Source organism: Lutra lutra, chromosome 5 (assembly GCF_902655055.1).
Source record: "Lutra lutra chromosome 5, mLutLut1.2, whole genome shotgun sequence".
Lineage (NCBI taxonomy): Eukaryota > Metazoa > Chordata > Mammalia > Carnivora > Mustelidae > Lutra > Lutra lutra.
Window position 1 is genome coordinate 103502825 of NC_062282.1, and position 19491 is coordinate 103522315.

Genomic DNA, 19491 nt, shown 5'->3' on the forward strand with positions numbered 1-19491 from the left:
ACTCAGCATAATCTCTTCCAGTCCCGTCCATGTTGCTACAAAACTTGGGGATTCATCCTTTCTTTCTTTCTTTCTTTTTTTTTTTACAGCTTTATAAACATATATTTTTATCCCCAGGGGTACAGGTCTGCGAATCGCCAGGTTTACACGCTTCACAACACTCACCATAGCACATACCCTCCCCGATATCCATAACCCCACCCCCTCTCCCAACCCCCTCTCCCCATCAACCCTCAGTTTGTTTTGTGAGATTAAGAGTCACTTATGGTTTGTCTCCCTCCCAATCCCATCTTGTTTCATTTACTCTTCTCCTACCCCCTCGACCCCCCATGTTGCATCTCCTCTCCCTCATATCAGGGAGATCATATGATAGTTGTCTTTCTCCGATTGACTTATTTCGCTAAGCATGATACCCTCTAGTTCCATCCACGTCGTCGCAAATGGCAAGATTTCATTTCTTTTGATGGCTGCATAGTATTCCATTGTGTATATATACCACATCTTCTTTATCCATTCGTCTGTAGATGGACATCTAGGTTCTTTCCATAGTTTGGCTATTGTAGACATTGCTGCTATAAACATTCGGGTGCATGTGCCCCTTCAGATCACTATGTTTGTATCTTTAGGGTAAATACCTAGCAGTGCAATTGCAGGGTCATAGGGTAGTTCTATTTTCAACATTTTGAGGAACCTCCATGCTGTTTTCCAGAGTGGTTGCACCAGCTTGCATTCCCACCAACAGTGTAGGAGGGTTCCCCTTTCTCCGCATCCTCGCCAGCATCTGTCATTTCCTGACTTGTTAATTTAGCCATTCTGACTGGTGTGAGGTGATATCTCATGGTGGTTTTGATTTGTATTTCCCTGATGCCGAGTGATATGGAGCACTTTTTCATGTGTCTGTTGGCCATCTGGATGTCTTCTTTGCAGAAATGTCTGTTCATGTCCTCTGCCCATTTCTTGATTGGATTATTTGTTCTTTGGGTGTTGAGTTTGCTAAGTTCTTTATAGATTTTAGACACTAGCCCTTTATCTGATATGTCATTTGCAAATATCTTCTCCCATTCTGTCAGTTGTCTTTTGGTTTTTTTAACTGTTTCCTTTGCTGTGCAAAAGCTTTTGATCTTGATAAAATCCCAAAAGTTCATTTTTGCCCTTGCTTCCCTTGCCTTTGGCGAAGTTCCTAGGAAGATGTTGCTGCGGCTGAGGTCGAAGAGGTTGCTGCCTGTGTTCTCCTCGAGGATTTTGATGGATTCCTTTCTCACATTGAGATCCTTCATCCATTTTGAGTCTATTTTCGTGTGTGGTGTAAGGAAATGATCCAATTTCATTTTTCTGCATGTGGCTGTCCAATTTTCCCAACACCATTTATTGAAGAGGCTGTCTTTGTTCCATTGGACATTCTTTCCTGCTTTGTCGAAGATGAGTTGACCATAGAGTTGAGGGTCCATTTCTGGGCTCTCTATTCTGTTTCATTGATCTATGTGTCTGTTTTTGTGCCAGTACCATGCTGTCTTGATGATGACAGCTTTGTAATAGAGCTTGAAGTCCGGAATTGTGATGCCACCAACTTTGGCTTTCTTTTTCAATATTCCTTTGGCTATTCGAGGTCTTTTCTGGTTCCATATAAATTTTAGGATTATTTGTTCTATTTCTTTGAAAAAAATGGATGGTACTTTGATAGGAATTGCATTAAATGTGTAGATTGCTTTAGGTAGCATAGACATTTTCACAATATTTATTCTTCCAATCCGGGAGCATGGAACATTTTTCCATTTCTTTGTGTCTTCCTCAATTTCTTTCATGAGTACTTTATAGTTTTCTGAGTATAGATTCTTAGTCTCTTTGGTTAGGTTTATTCCTAGGTATCTTATAGTTTTGGGTGCAATTGTAAATGGGATGGACTCCTTAATTTCTCTTTCTTCTGTCTTGTTGTTGGTGTAGAGAAATGCAACTGATTTCTGTGCATTGATTTTATATCCTGACACTTTACTGAATTCCTGTACAAGTTCTAGCAGTTTTGGAGTGGAGTCTTTTGGGTTGTCCACATAGAGAATCATATCATCTGCGAAGAGTGATAGTTTGACTTCTTCTTTGCCGATTTGGATGCCTTTAATTTCCTTTTGTTGTCTGATTGCTGAGGCTAGGACTTCTAGTACTATGTTGAATAGCAGTGGTGATAACGGACATCCCTGCCGTGTTCCTGACCTTAGCGGAAAAGCTTTCAGTTTTTCTCCATTGAGAATGATATTTGCGGTGGGTTTTTCATAGATGGCTTTGATAATATTGAGGTATGTGCCGTCTATCCCTACACTTTGAAGAGTTTTGATCAGGAAGGGATGCTGTACTTTGTCAAATGCTTTTTCAGCATCTATGGAGAGTATCATATGATTCTTGTTCTTTCTTTTATTAATGTGTTGTATCACATTGATTGATTTGCAGATGTTGAACCAGCCTTGCAGCCCTGGAATAAATCCCACTTGGTCGTGGTGAATAATCCTTTTAACGTACTGTTGAATCCTATTGGCTAGTATTTTGGTGAGAATTTTTGCATCTGTGTTCATCAAGGATATTGGTCTGTAGTTCTCTTTTTTGTTGGGATCCTTGTCTGGTTTTGGGATCAAGGTGATGCTGGCCTCATTAGATGAGTTTGGAAGTTTTCCTTCTATTGCTATTTTTTGGAACAGTTTCAGGAGAATAAGAATTAGTTCTTCTTTAAATGTTTGGTAGAATTCCCCCAGGAAGCCATCTGGCCCTGGGCTTTTGTTTGTTTGGAGATTTTTGATGACTGTTTCAATCTCCTTACTGGTTATGGGTCTGTTCAGGCTTTCTATTTCTTCCTGGTTCAGTTGTGGTAGTTTATATGTCTCTAGGAATGCATCCATTTCTTCCAGATTGTCAAATTTGTTGGCGTAGAGTTGCTCATAGTATGTTCTTATAATTGTCTGTATTTCTTTGGTGTTCGTTGTGATCTCTCCTCTTTCATTCATGATTTTATTTATTTGGGTCCTCTCTCTTTTCTTTTTGATAAGTCTGGCCAGGGGTTTATCAATCTTATTAATTCTTTCAAAGAACCAGCTCCTAGTTTCGTTGATTTGTTCTATTGTTTTTTTGGTTTCTATTTCATTGATTTCTGCTCTGATCTTTATGATTTCTCTTCTCCTGCTGGGTTTAGGGTTTCTTTCTTGTTCTTTCTCCAGCTCCTTTAGGTGTAGGGTTAGGTTGTGTACCTGAGACCTTTCTTGTTTCTTGAGAAAGGCTTGTACCGCTATATATTTTCCTCTCAGGACTGCCTTTGTTGTGTCCCACAGATTCTGAACTGTTGTGTTTTCATTATCATTTGTTTCCATAAATTTTTTCAATTCTTCTTTGATTTCCTGGTTGACCCATTCATTCTTTAGAAGGATGCTGTTTAGTCTCCATGTATTTGGGTTCTTTCCAAATTTCCTCTTGTTATTGAGTTCTAGCTTTAGAGCATTGTGGTCTGAAAATATGCAGGGAATCATCCCAATCTTTTGATACCAGTTGAGACTTGATTTAGGACCAAGAATGTGATCTATTCTGGAGAATGTTCCATGTGCACTAGAGAAGAATGTGTATTCTGTTGCTTTGGGATGAAATGTTCTGAATATATCTGTGATGTCCATCTGGTCCAGTGTGTCATTTAAGGCCTTGATTTCCTTGTTGATCTTTTGCTTGGATGATCTGTCCATTTCAGCGAGGGGAGTGTTAAAATCCCCTACTATGATTGTATTCTTGTCGATGTGTTTCTTTGATTTTGTTATTAATTGGTTTATATAGTTGGCTGCTCCCACGTTAGGGGCATAGATATTTAAAATTGTTAGATCTTCTTGTTGGACAGTTCCTTTGAGTATGATATAGTGTCCTTCCTCATCTCTTATTATAATCTTTGGCTTAAAATCTAATTGATCTGATATAAGGATTGCCACTCCTGCTTTCTTCTGATGTCCATTAGCATGGTAAATTCTTTTCCACCCCCTCACTTTAAACCTGGAGATGTCTTCGGGTTTAAGATGAGTTTCTTGTAGGCAACATATAGATGGGTTTTGTTTTTTGATCCATTCTGATACCCTGTGTCTTTTGATTGGGGCATTTAGCCCATTAACATTCAGGGTAAGTATTGAGAGATATGAATTTAGTGCCATTGTATTGCCTGTAAGGTGACTGTTATTGTATATTGTCTCTGTTTCTTTCTGATCTACTACTTTGGGGGTCTCTCTTTGCTTAGAGGACCCCTTTCAATATTTCCTGTAGAGCTGGTTTGGTATTTGCAAATTCTTTCAGTTTTTGTTTGTCCTGGAAGCTTTTAATCTCTCCGTCTATTTTCAATGATAGCCTAGCTGGATATAGTATTCTTGGCTGCATGTTTTTCTCATTTAGTACTCTGAATATATCATGCCAGCTCTTTCTGGCCTGCCAGGTCTCTGTGGATAAGTCTGCTGCCAATCGAATATTTTTACCATTGTACGTTACAGACTTCTTTTCCCGGGCTGCTTTCAGGATCTTTTCTTTGTCACTAAGACTTGTCAATTTTACTATTAGGTGACGGGGTGTAGACCTATTCTTATTGATTTTGAGGGGGGTTCTCTGAACCTCCTGGATTTTGATGCTTATTCCCTTTGCCATATTGGGGAAATTCTCTCCAATAATTCTCTCCAATATACCTTCTGCTCCCCTCTCTGTTTCCTCTTCTTCTGGAATCCCAATTATTCTAATGTTGTTTCGTCTCATGGTGTCACTTATCTCTCGAATTCTCCCCTCGTGGTCCAGTAGCTGTTTGTCCCTCTTTTGCTCAGCTTCTTTATTCTCTGTCATTTGGTCTTCTATATCGCTAATTCTTTCTTCTGCCTCATTTATCCTAGCAGTGAGAGCCTCCATTTTTTATTGCACCTCATTAATAGCTTTTTTGATTTCAACTTGGTTAGATTTTAGTTCTTTTATTTCTCCAGAAAGGGCTTTTATATCTCCCGAGAGGGTTGCTTTAATATCTTCCATGCCTTTTTCAAGCCCGGCTAGAACCTTGAGAATCATCATTCTGAACTCTATATCTGACATATTACCAATGTCTGTATTGATTAGGTCCCTAGCCTTTGGTATTGCCTCTTGTTCTTTTTTTTGTTGTGAATTTTTCCGCCTTGTCATTTTGTCCAGATAAGAGTTTATGAAGGAGCAAGTAAAATACTAAAAGGGTGGCAACAACCCCAGGAAAATATGCTTTAGCCAAATCAGAAGAGATCCTGAATTGTGAGGGGGGAGAAAGGGGATAAAAAGGGGTTCAGAAAGAAAGAAAAAAAAAAAACTATTAAAAAAAAGAAAGCCGATAAAGAAAAAATATAAAAAGAGGAAAAAATATATATATATTAGATAAACTATTTAAAAAACGTTAAAAAAAGAAAACAGTAAAAGTTAAAAAAAATTTAGCAGAAGAAGAGAAAAAGAAAAAAAAATTGAAAAAGAAAAAAAAAATTAAATTAACTGCAAGGTTAAAAAATCATGGGGAGAAAGCCATGAGTTCCGTGCTTTGCTTTCTTCTCCTCTGGAATTCCACCGTTCTCCTTGGTAGGTGAACTTGGTCCTGGCTGGGTTTCCCGTAGATCTTCTGGGGGAGGGGCCCGTTGTAGTGATTCTCAAGCGTCTTTGCCCCAGGCGGAGTTGCACTGCCCTTACCCGGGGCCGCGCTGAGTCATCCGCTCGGGTTCGCTTTTGGGAGCTTTTGTTCCCTGAGCGCTTTCCGTAGAGTCCGGAGGACGGGAATAAAGATGGCGGCCTCCCGGTCTCCGGCCCGGAGGAGCCGAGAGCCCGGGGCCCCACTCCTCAGTGCGCCCTCAGAGAACAGTGCCAAATGACTCCCGTCACCCTGGCCTCCGGCCGCGCTCCGAGCTGACCGAGCCTGCGACCGGTTCAAGGCAACCCCGAGCTGAGAGTCACTCCTCGGCTCTGTCTCTGCAGCCGGCTTCCCCGTTCTAATACCGGTAAGCTCTGCGACACTGAGACACCCCCGATCCTTCTGCGACCCTTCGGGACCTGAGGCCGCGCTTACCCCACCTGGGCTTCACCCCAGTTAAGCCTCTGGAGCGATGTCCCTCAGCGGAACAGACTTTTAAAAGTCCTGATTTTGCTCCGTTGCTCTGCTGCTCGCCGGGAGCCGGCCCCTCCCCCCGCGGTCTATCTTCCCGTCGCTTTGGTTCACTTCTCCGCCAGTCCTACCTTGCAGAAAGTGGTTGATTTTCTGTTTCTGGAATTGCTGTTCTTCTTCTCTTCAATCTCCCGTTGGATTTGTAGGTGTTTGCAATCTTTAGATAAGCTATTTATCTGATCTCCCGCTACCCGAAGTAGTCTCAGCCTGCTACTTCTCCGCCATCTTGACTCCTCCCCCACTTTTTTTTTTTTTTAAGACAAGAAAGGCATGGTGCCAACAGTGGGTTCATTTAAGATGATCAATTTTTCTAAGTGCAGATGACTATCTAGATGCAACAACCCACCTTCCTGGATGCATGTGGCCTGGTTTCATATGCTGGCCCTTCACTCCTATTGATGTCTCCCCACTTCTTGATATTGGTGATTTAGGTTTTCTATCATTCTCAAATTCAAATGTAAGCCGTACTGAAATCAAAATGGGGAGGGGTCCCAGGAATTCATGGCTGAACAGTTACGGTGGCCACTTTATTCTTTTGTTCATTTTTGGATCCAGATAATGGTATTATAGTTTATAAGAACATCTGCAGGGCCATTTCTCAGGACTGTCACTGAGTCTGTCCCTCATCTGGGCCATAGAAGATCATCCATCAGTCTTTGACCCCCTTTCCCAGGAGCCATGTCCTAAATGGGGAGTAGCATTGGTCTCCCTTTCTAGGACTCCCTCCTCCCACTCAAGGGCTGTCCTCCCTTTCTCCAGGTCAGAGGGTTAGAAGGAAAAGGTTAGGGACCAGGTATGGCACAACCTGTCATGGCTACTCTCATCGACTTCTTAAATATTGATTTGAATTGTAGCTCTAACTTGAGTGTTAGGAACTTAAGAATTCACTCTTTGTTCAGGACCCAAATCAGAAAAGAAATTTCACTAGGGCTCTGGAGAAAATACTCTTTGGGATAGATACCTCTGTCTCTTCTGTACCCCACCACACTTTCTTCATAAGCTGTTCCAGCACATGTGGGACTATTTGTTATGTCTGTTAACTAATTTACCTCTTCTCCTAGACTAGAAATCCTCGAGGACGGAAAAGAAGTCTTACTGGCCTCCACATTGTGGAACATTGTGACTAGCATATATAGGTACTCAATGAAAATATGAATGAATAAGCAAAGTAAATTAAGATGATCACTAGGCAGTAGGGAAATGCAAATTAAAACCATGATAAAATACCATTACATACCTATTCGAATGGCCAGGAAAAACAAAACAAAACAAAACCCTAAACTGCCAAAACAGTGGTAGGAAGGGTCTGAAGGAGCTAAAAGTCTCTCACACTACTATAACTACTATAACTCACACTATTTTAAGCAGCAGAATGAAGTGCTCTTGTTGACATTTTAGTTTAGTTTATTTCTTTTTAGTGATCTTTACACCCAATGTGGGGCTCAAACTCACAACCGCAAGATCAAGAGTCATGTGCTCTTCTAACTAGGCCAGGCAGGTACCCCTCAATTTTGTTGAAGTAATCTCTACACCCAATGTGGAGCTTGAACTCATGACCCTGAGATTATAAATCGCATGCTCTACTGACTGAGCCAGTCAGGCACCCCCTCTTACTGACGTTTTAAAAGGGTACGTCTGGCTGCTGTTGGGGGAGTGGCCTGTGGTAAAGTGGGGTGGGGGGCCAGGGAAAGGAGAGTGAAGGTTCTGCTGTAGGTCAGGGGTACAATGCTGTCAACAAGGGGCTTGGCGGTGCCAGGGAGATGAGGAGAAGTAGGTGGCTTTGAGTTCTCTTGGAAAGAAGGAGCTTGCAGAGAGATTGAACCTTGAGTGTGGTGAGGGGAAAAGAGGAATCGAGGGATAAGGTCTTGGTTTTTGGCATGAATATCTGAGTGGCTGGCAGTGTGTTATTTGCCAAAACAGGAACATTGAAGAAAATGTGAGAGTTTTCTTTGGTAGCAGAGTGAGAAATCAGAAGTTCCATTTTGGACATAGTAACTCCAAGATGCCCATTAGATACCTCTGTGAAGATGTGAATAGGCAGGTGGAGATGGGTTTCTGGAGCTCTAGAAAGAGAAGAGGCTATATTTCAGAGATCCTGGCCTATAGTTGGTGCTTAAAGTCATGGAAATACATGAGTCTGCCTAGAGAGCACCTGAATCCAGAGAACAGGACTGACAATCAATATTTAGGATACACTGACTTGGGAGAGCTAGTGAGAGAAAGAGTCACATGAAGAAACTGAAGGAAAGCCAGTGAGCTGAGAAAGAAACTAGCACATGTAGTGATGAGGAAGACAAGGGGAAAAGTTCTTCAAAGAGAAGAAAATGACCAGCTATATGGAATGATTTAGACAGCTCGAATAAGATGAGGACAGAGAAGTGCCTCTTAGATTTGGCAAGACAGATGACCTTGACTGGCACAGCTTCTGTGGTTTTAGGGGCAGAAGCCCATTTACGGTGAGAAAGTGGAGACAGTTGCTCTAGACCATTCTTTTGAGAATGAGGACAGAGGAGTAGCAGTGCAATGGGAGAGTCCTTTGGGGGTCAAGGTAGGGTTTTTTCTTAGATGGTGGAGATGGGTGTGCTGATGGAATGACCCATCAAGTAAGATGAGAGAACACCATGAAGAGGGCCAGAGAGGAGGGACAGGAGATTATAGTTCTGTCCTTGAGAGAGAGAAGGAGGAGTCACGAGACAGATTAGCTTTGGATTGGTTACAACAGACCAACTGCCAATGCTCCTGAGGGAAGATGGAGGGTGCAGACAGCTGCAGGTGGATGGGAAATTCAGGAGCTTTGAGAAGATGAGAGGTGTGCCCTTCTCTCTGTGTTTGTGTTCTCAAAACAGTAGGGTGGGGGTCAAGTGCAAGAAATAGAACAGACTGCTAGGGATTTGAAGAGAGACAAAAAAGGGGTGCAACAGAATTTTGGAGCCTGGGGAAGCACATACTGCAAAAAAAGGAGAGAGAAGAGTGGACCCCACCCCCTTTATATAAAGCAAGAACACAGTGCGTGTGCACACGCACACACCAAGCAGGGGCCTGAGACCACTTCACGGCTGATGAAATACAGAAGGGCATGAGCCGCAATGATCAGGCTAAGCTTAAGCTGCTGGACAGAAGATGATATCCCTGAAGAAAATGCATTTTGAGTTGGGGACTCTGACCAGCTAGCTCTCCTCCGGGATTGGATTCTATTTGTAGCTCAGTGTCCTCCGTGGCCTGAAAACTGCTCAAATAGAATCACATTGCACTCAGTCTCTTCCCCCACTGATGTGATGTTCAGGAATAGTGAGAGTGAAGGGCAGTATTTCTAAGACCAGCTATCAGAAAGGAGAAGGAAGTCCTAGGCGAGGCCTGCGGAGAAGTCCAGGCAAAAGCCAGGAGCCTGAGGTTTCATAAAGAAGAGCTGAAATTCTCCAATTTAATTGCTTTCAATTGTGTAAGCAGCAGAGCTGTAACTACAGAGAGCTGTGTGGCTTTCTTAATGCTGATGTAAGAAATCACTACAAACTGACTGGTTTTAGACCACATAAGGTTGTTATCCTAAAATTCTGGAGGTTGGAAGTCTAAATGGGTTGGTGGGGCTTCTAGGGGCGGGAGCAGAGAAGACAGCCCTCACCTTTTCCAGCTTCTGCAAGCCTCCTACATCGCTTGCCTGTGACTCTGGCAACTTCTTCATAGCCCGCACTGCAGCACCCTCAGATCTCTCTCCGAGCTGACCCCTGACTTCCCTCGCCACATCTCCTCCTCTCCCTTTCTCTTACAAAAAGGCTCTTCTGCTTCTGTAGGTTGGGCCCCGCTCTGTGACATAATCAGTCTACCTCAAGATCCTTAACTGAATGCCCCCTGCAAGGTCCCTTTGCCATATAGGGTAACAAAGTCCCAAGTCTGGGCATGCGGTTGTCTTTGAGCAGGGAGGGACCCCTATTCTAGCGTCAGAAGCTTTCAGCTCCATCCACTGGTGTGATGTCATCCTGTGCTTAGCTTTGCATTTGCTTCATTCCACCACCCAAAACTTTTCTTTTTTATCCAGCATGTCAAATAATAGGACCTAGAGCTTTTTAAAAAGATATTCTTGGGCGCCTGGATGGCTCAGTCGGTTAAGCATCTGCCTTTGGCTCAGGTCATGATCCCAGGGTCCTGGGATGGAGCCCTACATCGGGCTCCCTGCTCAGCGGGAAGCCTGCTTCTCCCTCTCCCTCTCTCCCTGCTTGCATTTTCTCTCTGTCAAATAAATAAAATCTTTTAAAAAAAGATATTCTTTGAAACAGACTTTCTGATCAAATGTGAAGTGAACAAGGCATGTTTTCTCTGTTCCATCAATTTTTTTTTCTGTGTTTTGGAGATTTGGACTTTGGAACTCCTGCTCCATAAAACCCTATGAGGAGACATCCCCTTTTAAAGTTCATGATGTGGTTAATTTACCAATTCACATAACCCTCATGTATTAAATTCCCGAAAATGTTTATTAATCTAGGATTGATGTAGTGTGTCATTGACATTTATGTCATTTGTCAACAAATTCTGTGTTTATGAGCAAGTGTGCATGGACACGAGGCTGGGTGTGGTATATGACTCTGCCTCAGATCCTGGTAGAGAAGATGCTGTGGCTTGGTGGCCCTGAGAAAGTTACATCAGCCTCAGAATCGCACTTGGCTTCTGGGTAAATAATGAATAAGTACACTGCTCTCCTGGGGATGGGGTATAAAATACCTGACTTTTGGTCACAGAACACCTTCTATATGCCACGTATTGCCAAAAACTGAAGTGTTGCCTCATGTAATTCATCTATATCTCTATACATTTCCTTTCTGTTTTCAATTAGCTTTTATATCCCTCATTAGTTCTCATTTAGAATTGTGTTTGAATTTAGCCATCATCCATTTTATATTCATGCAAATATCAGCTTCCTTTTAGTTCTTTTTTTTACCTACTGTTATTTAAATTTTATTAAAGTTCTTTTTTACTTGTTATTTCATTTCAGCTTTTATTTACTTCTTACACTTAGCTATAACTAGGGGACTATGGCAGTGGGATTCCTGGTTATTCTCAGCAGATTTTCCTTTTAGTTCTTTTTTTTTTTTTTTGCAGTTTTTTTTAAATTTTATTTTTTATAAACATATATTTTTATCCCCAGGGGTACAGGTCTGTGAATCGCCAGGTTTACACACTTCACAGCACTCACCATAGCACATTCCTTTTAGTTCTTAAAGAGATTTCTGTTTGTATCTCATTATGCTTGCTTTTTATTAGAATAAAAATACTATTTAGAAACGATAAATTATCTTGATCTATTTTAGGACATGTGCATATGGAGAGATACCACACCTGCCATTTCTTCACAACTGTACTGCTCTGGGGTGCCTGGGTAGCTCAGTTGTTAAGCAGCTGCCTTCTGCTCAGGTCATGATCCCAGGGTCCTGGGATGGAGCCTTGCATTGGGCTCCCTGCTCAGCGGGAAGCCTGATTCTCCCTCTCCCACTCCCTCTGCTTGTGTTCCCTCTCTTGCTGTCTCTTTCTGTGTCAGATAAAGTCTTTAAACAAAACAAAACAAAACAATCAGTACTGGTCAGGGTGCTGGCAGGAAACCAAGGACACCCTCACAAGGGATCACTGAAGAGTCACTTGGAAACAGTGAAAAGAAACCCAGAGGGAATAATAAAGCACCTAGGAGCTAGCTGCAGGAGAGTATCTTGTACCTACCTGTGCATCAGAGAGCACCAGGGCGGAGGGATTCCTGAAAGCTGACAAGAGCTGTGGCTGTAGGAGAAGGTCCCAGGGGATGGGCATACCCAATGCCAGATCTCCCCCCAGCCAAGGGAAGGGAGAAGGGAGGCAAGGGAAGGAAATACCCTGAATGCTGCTTCCACCCTCCCAGACCCAGTGGAAGCCAATACACAAGGGAGCCAGTTGATGGCCCCATAGCAGTCCATTTCCTGGCCTGCAGTGGGGGGTAGGGAGGAGGGCAGTGACCAGGAGGAGCAAACAGAACATGCTCCAGCACAGAGGTCTGTTGGAAAAAGTATTCCAAATTAATTTATCATGGCCTTTGGAATTCGGTTGTACAGAAACACACATGTACCCCATACTTAAGCCCTGACCCCTTTGGTTTCTTTCTCTCACCACTGCTATTGGTGTTTGTAAAGTTGAGTTGGTCACTGTGGCTAATGCCCAGACCGGCTCAAGACTTAACAATACATTTGCCATGTAGACACCCACAGTGATTAGGGGAAGGGTCCTCGCTTTCCCAGCAGGCCATCTGAGAGGCGCTCTCCTTCACGCTTCCACTTTTGCTTTTCTAGGATGGAGCTTCAGCATGGGGTCAGCTTACCAGTTCCACAGTTGGCGTGTGTTCGTGATAGTCTGCGCGCTCCCCTGTGTCTCCTCGGTGGTGGCCCTCACATTCATGCCTGAAAGCCCACGGTTCTTACTGGAGGTAATGTGTATTTCTATGAAGAGTTAAGGGAGCCACACACATTGGAACAAGTTCCTTGTTAATTCTAGGAAAGTGTGTGGACGTTTTCCCTTGCTGCCATGGGACCGTAGAGGGATTGGTTTCACTGAGACATGTTTTATTTTACTTTTTTCATTATTATTATTATTATTTTTTAAAGATTTTATTTATTTATTTGACAGATAGAGATCACAAGTAGATGGAGAGGCAGGCAGAGAGAGAGAGAGAGAGGGAAGCAGGCTCCCTGCTGAGCAGAGAGCCCGATGCGGGACTCAATCCCAGGACCCCGAGATCATGACCTGAGCCGAAGGCAGTGGCTTATCCCACTGAGCCACCCAGGCGCCCTCATTATTATTTTTTTATTGTGTTATGTTAGTCACCATACAATACATCATTAGTTTTTGATGTAGTGTTCCAAGACTCATTGTTTACATATAATGGAGACATGTTTTAAAAGACCAGTGTGTGAAAAAGCTGCCTCGTGGCCAGAAAGCCTTCTCAAGCAAGTAACTTTTCCCTCAATGAAGAAACTTTGTCTTGCTTTTTTATACATGAACTTTTTGCAGCCAAAGATAGTTCTAGTCACTAGAAATAGTTCTAGTCACATCCCTTGAACTGCTCACATACTTGAGGCTGTCCAGTGGGATAACCCATTTGTGCAATTACACCCAGCTTGCTTTTACAACACAAGATGGTTATTGGAAAATCGGGGAGAATAAGTGTTTTACCTTTTAGCCCTTCAGTGTCTGTTCGCATTTCTTAGGTTGGAAAACATGATGAAGCGTGGATGATCCTGAAGTTAATTCATGACACAAACATGAGAGCACGGGGTCAACCTGAGAAAGTCTTCTCGGTAAGTACCTGCTTCTCAGCAAATCATCTATGCCAGGTGCAAGGAAACATTTTCTGAAAAGGACAGATTGTAAATTTTTCTCTCTACACCAGCTACGTTTATCTTTTGGTTCCTCATATTTCCACTTCACTTAGACGTATTGCTCTCACTGGCTCTGTGCTTGCTGTTCACTCTGCATGGAATGTTCTTACATCTTGTAGTTACCAAGTCTATTCTCAGTGGGGAAAGCCAGTCTAAATTAACGAAAATTGGATGGATGGAATTTTTTGGAAGGAACAGTGGTTTAAATTTTTTTACACAGGCAGTCATGCGATTAGACTAATGATGTTTTGTCTCAAATAGGTTTAGGCAGACATACAGTAAGACATAAGGGAGACATAAATAAGATCTTCAGTGTCTTATAAATAACACCAAATATAGGTGTTAAAACATATGAAATAGTTCCTTATTAAACAGTCTGTTGACACCTTATTTGTTTCTTTTTTACTTAGGAAACAAATTTTTCATATTGTAAATATATACTTAAGTTTGGCCTTTATCTACATTACCACACATTCTTCATTAGCGTATTTCTTTTTTAATGCAATGTTATGGAGAAATGGAGGTCAGTAATGGATGTCTTCTATTGAGGACCTGGAAATGTCTGAATAAACCCTTCTTTTAAGCAGATGCACAACATAGGAGGGATTTTTTTTTTTAATGAAACAATCAGAAGGCTGGAGGAATCTTGAGGCGTCATTTAGAGACTCAATGTCACTTAACCCTTCTTAGCCACATGAGGAAAAACGCTTTACCAAAGTGATCTTCTGAGGTGAATCTCTCCAGGGCCTCACTGTGCTACTTACCTGCTTTTTCTTTTGGAAGGTTTGAGTTACCAAATTCACCATGGTCATCCATGTTGTTACTACATTATGTGAGAATATGAGGGAATACTTCAAAAGAATGGGTAATCTTTAGAGTCATTTATTACGTGACTTTCAAAGTCATTATATCATTCCAACATGACAGCTTTGTCCTTTTCCCTGTTATGCCCACAATACAGCAAATCTGCATGCATTCCTCCAAAGCCTCCTTTTCAAGCTTTTCTTCTTATGCCCCTACCTTAAATATTGTTTTCCAGGACACTCTTTTTAGCTAATTTCTCTTTTAACCTAATATTCTTTCCTTAGCTGATTCCAGCTCTCCATCTCCTAATGGACAGTTCTCCGGAGCTCCAAATATACATGTTGAAGGCCATTATGGACATCCTTCTATGTCCTTTCAAATCTGAATTTCTAAGTCTGACTTCTCATCTTAAGAGACTTCAAGCTTCTTCCTTTTACTGAATTCTATCAGAAGATACCACCAGGACCATGAAACTGGAAAAACCTTAAAACTACCCTGTTTCTTGTTTCCCTTTATCCCCATATTATTCAAGGACTCACTCTGTCCTAGTATTTCCATCCTAAATATCATTCCTCTTTGTTCCTTACTTTTGACCCTACTGCCACTGATTTCTTTCAGCCCTCATTACTCACTGCCCTCTGCCCTTGGACTGTTCTTCAGGAATCTAAAACTCTTTGTAGTTGTCCAGTACCTTGTTTTCTTTCACAACTCGGGATGTTTGCACATGGTATCTCCCATGCTTGGAATGGCCTCCAAGTGATTCACATACATGGCAAATGACATACTTCTCCATAATTCCATGAAGATTTCTCTCATTCCCAATTCAACTTGGGTGTTGTAAAATACATCTTTTCCATCTAATATTGATCTCCATTAGAGGTTTTTTTTCTTTGTATGGTAATTTATTTTTGGAACTCCATAGTCTAGTGCTGAACCTGGTACCCAGGGAGTTACCATGAATGAATGAACAAACATTGGTGAGGAGGGAAGAAGAAGCCTCCCACAAATAGTATGTTGAGAGATAAGAACACCTCTTTGATTTAAAAAATCTAGAGTATCACAAAGTAATGCCTCCATGGATTATTTTGAGCTGACTCTATTTGGAATCCCACATTTAACTCAGACATTATTTTCATTAAATACCGACCTCTTTGTTGGCATAGCAGGAAGAGGCTACTTCTTACCTCATATAATTTAGAAGATGCTGAGGGTTCCCAAATCACTACTGTCAAAAGACAGTGTACCTGGACTCTCACAATAGAAGTCCTGCTTTGGATATGGGCAGAATCTCCAGAAAAAAAGGTGTTCAAAAGTGACCCCTGGCAGGGGTAACATTTGTGCAATTGTCTATGTTCTCTCTAAAAGTTGAATGAATGTTGACTAACAGGGTAAGATGGGACAGGTCCACAAAGGAACCTTTTTTTTTTCCTTATTTTTCTCTTTTCAGGCTTCATTCTCTGTGTTGAAAGCATTGCCTTTTCCATGTCTGGCTTCTTTTCCCAAGCAGAAGAGGCTAATTTAAGTCCTAAATGCAGCCTTTCCCAGTGATCTCCTATCATTTATTTCCCCTCTGTCACTGCAGAACCTATGTTAATGCTTCCAGTCAGAGCCCATTCTCTGGACTTTGCACGGTGCTTGCCCGTGGCTATTTGCTGACCAGCCGCTGTGGGTTAGGTTTCCGGAAAAGGAAGAAAGGGTCATAAAATACAAAGGTAACTTGTAAGAACACAAGTTGGATGAGGAAGATTTAAGAACTATGTTGAGGGACCAAATTCAACAAATCCATGGGCTCCGAAGTAAAGTATGTACAATCACTTCAGTCCAAGCAAAATAATTCTTATTCCAGAAGCTAATCTCTCTGAATGTTTTATCTGTGAAATGTTTGCCTTTATGGTTATGCTGCAAAGAAGGGCACTTTGGTTTCATATTACTCTATCCCTACTTGTTCTTCCCCCTTTCTCCATATTATTCCTTCCCATTCATTCTTTATGCAGTTCTTCCAAGTGGTGTTGAGATCCATATATTTCTATGCTCATGGTCTAATGTAAGAATGGAATGATTATCAGATACCTGCTTGCTTTTTTGGGAGTTGGGCTTTGCTCCTTTCAAAACAAATGATAGGCCTTCAGAGAAGAGAACTCAGCACTTGGCACTGTGTTGCTCTCTACAGGTCCACAGAATCAAAACCCCCAAACAAATAGATGAGCTGATTGAAATTGAGAGTGACACAGGGACATGGTACAGAAGGTGTTTTGTCCGGATCCGCACGGAACTCTATGGAGTAAGTAACAGACAGCCCCCAACCCCTGCCGGCGTGTGCTGGCTAACATGGTGCCTTTAAGGTTGGTCAGAAGCAGGGTGGATTGTGACCATTCCATGAGTGAGCCTGTGCCCCCTGCTGTCCAGGACACCTCATTTTCCTGCACTGGGACCAGGTGAAAGGACTCCTCTCCCACCCACCCCCACCCCCCCACCCCCGGGACAAGTGGGCTAGCCAAGACATTCATTCCAAAGACATTCCATCTTTGGGAAGGGAAGTGCTAGGCAAGGAGTCTTGGCAAGGCTGGGACACACAGAAGTTTTAAGTTACTTTGTCCATTGGCTTCCTGGAAGCTAAAAAAGTGAAACTTGCAGGATTTGGTTTCCTAGAGCCTCCAGCCTTGACACTGGAAGTTCCAATGAATCTGGCTCAAAGAAAAGTCAGTGTTTTAATAACTGGTGAAGGCGTTAGGGGAGTGGGTTCACTGCATAACTGCATAAGAAAACTAACTGTTTAATATTTTACAGATCTGGTTGACTTTCATGAGATGTTTCAACTACCCTGTTAGGGAAAATACAATAAAGCTTACAATAGTTTGGTTCACCCTGTCCTTTGGGTAAGTAATATTTCAGTTCTTGGTGAGTGAAATCTTTGTATTTCCACACGGTAACTCCCAGTCCCATGGCTCTCCTTTCTTACACTCTTTGATGCTGTTAATATGTTAGGAAGGATTTTTTTTTTTTTTTTTCAGTTTAGGTTTGCTGGCCCTGACAGTTTTTATAAATGACTTACTTTATTTTGTCATAATGCTGGGTGGCAAAACCAATAGTCCTTGGAAAGTCTCACGAGACTGTGGGTGATTTGCTCCCCTCGGCTTTTCCACCCTCCTCTCCTTTGCTCGCCACCAGCCACAACAACCTTCTTGCTTTTCCGTGAACATGCCAGAACGTTCCCATCTCAGGGAACTGCCTTGGCACTGCTGCCCAGACATTGCCCAGCTCATTTCCTCAACTCTTTTGAGACTTGGCTCGGATGTCACCTTCCCAGGCTCATCTTCCTTAAGCATTTACTTAATGGCAGCCCCTCAGCACTCCCTGCCCCCTTCTCAGCCTTATTATTCCCCCAGAGCACCTTCTGTCTTCAAATATACAGAAAAGTTCTTTATTCTATACAGAGTAAAGCTCTGTCTCCCCCTCTGTGGAAGCTCTGTGAGAACAGGGATTTTAAACTGTCTTGTTCACTCCTGTATGCCCCTGGAACATAGTAAGTGCTCAGTAAGTAATTAATGAATGAAGTCTCCATTTATGTGTTCTAAGAAAAGAGATAGAAGAAAATATCAGAATTTTATTAGCTAATAGCTTTAGAATATTTGTATCCAACTCTGTTTTGCACAATTTACTGTTTAAAGAGACAGTTAGATAATACCCTATACTTTCAGGTCTGTTGGCTCTTAATGCCCTAGTAGAGCCCAGCATCAATGCTGCAGGTTCTATCTGCAAACCTCCCTAATGCAAACAGGTGAGTGATCAAAGACAGTCAGTGCCATGACGGGTAGCAATGAGAGAGACAGGGAAAGTGTGGATCAGAAGACCCAACACCTTCCTCTGCTCTGTGACTTGGAGATACTATACCAAGTTTTATTTCCTTATTTCCAAATTAAGAGGGATGCTTCAGATTATGTAAAGTAACTCCCACTCAAGTTCTAGGAGACACATTAATCAATGAAGGTAGACAAAGCTGAAAAGTGCCTACTATGTACTAAACACCCAGCTGGGCATAAAGGTAAGTAGTCAAAAGTTCTCCTCTTGATGTGGAGATTTACATGGTAATATCTGGTTTGCTGATATTTTGTTATTTATTGCTGACCACATTGTAAGCTTTACAGACTCCTTGTGATGTCCCTAAAATGTTAAAGAGTGCCTACATTTGGTGGATATTCAGTAAACGTTCACTGAATAAATGAAAAATTAGGTGAAACTCCTCCATGTCAACTTGTTTCCCTCATTGTTGCCATTTTCAAAGATTTTTGTCCTGAGTATATGAGTTGAGAGCAGGGTAATGGATGTTCACGGTGCATGTATCCTTTAAATGAATATTTTTGTATTCTCTGGATAAATACCCCAATTGTTGGATCATAGGCATTTTTGCAAAGAAGGCCTAGGGATGGCCAACGGACATATGAAATATACTGTCACAGCTGATGAGGGACATACAGATCAAGACTACAATGAGATATCACCTCACATCTGTCAGAATGGCTAAAATCAGCATAAGAAACAACAGATGTTGGGGAGGACACACAGAAAAGGGACCCTCCTGCACTGTTGGTGGGAAGGCAAGCTGGTGTAACCACTCTGGAAAATAGTACAGCGCTTCCTCAAGACGTTAAAAAAAAAAAGCTGCCCTATGACCCAGCAATTGCACTAGCCACTTATCAACTGCACGGTAGCCATATGTGGTTAGTGGCTGCTGTACTAAAGAGCACAGAGGAGTGCCTGAGCTGTTCCCTGCTGGAATCATACCTAAGAGAGTATAGCAGCAAGTGGAAATAACCTGGATTTTCAGATAATAACCCGAATGACCCTTCTCCCAGCCTTGAACCCCTTGAGAAATGGGTCTCTGCCCTTGAGCTCACTGTATCACAGTAGTGTAGGAACCCAGAAATAGTCCCCATGAGTAAAGAGGTCATTCTTTAATGGTACTCAGAGTTTGGGGACCCCAGGAGTTTGTACCACCAGATTGGGAGATGGGGTTCCTCAGTGAGGCCTAGGGTGATGAGAAGAGCATCAGGGTCAGGAAGCCCTGTGTTGGTATAGGATGGAGGTCCCTGTCCAAAAGCAGAGGGCAGAACTCCTCCTATCCGTGGGGCTTCCCAGGCTGGCTCT

General features: G+C 42.3%; 1 protein-coding gene across 1 annotated transcript in view; it reads left to right on the forward strand.

Moving 5' to 3' along the window:
* The window catches only part of SV2C (synaptic vesicle glycoprotein 2C), a 220590-nt gene that overhangs the window by 172933 nt on the left and 28166 nt on the right, over nt 1-19491 (forward strand). Inside the window, exons 5-8 of the mRNA XM_047731103.1 lie at nt 12457-12590; nt 13372-13461; nt 16517-16627; nt 17134-17222. Of these exons, the coding sequence (XP_047587059.1) occupies nt 12457-12590; nt 13372-13461; nt 16517-16627; nt 17134-17222 (424 nt within the window). The remainder of the gene's footprint in view (nt 1-12456; nt 12591-13371; nt 13462-16516; nt 16628-17133; nt 17223-19491) is intronic.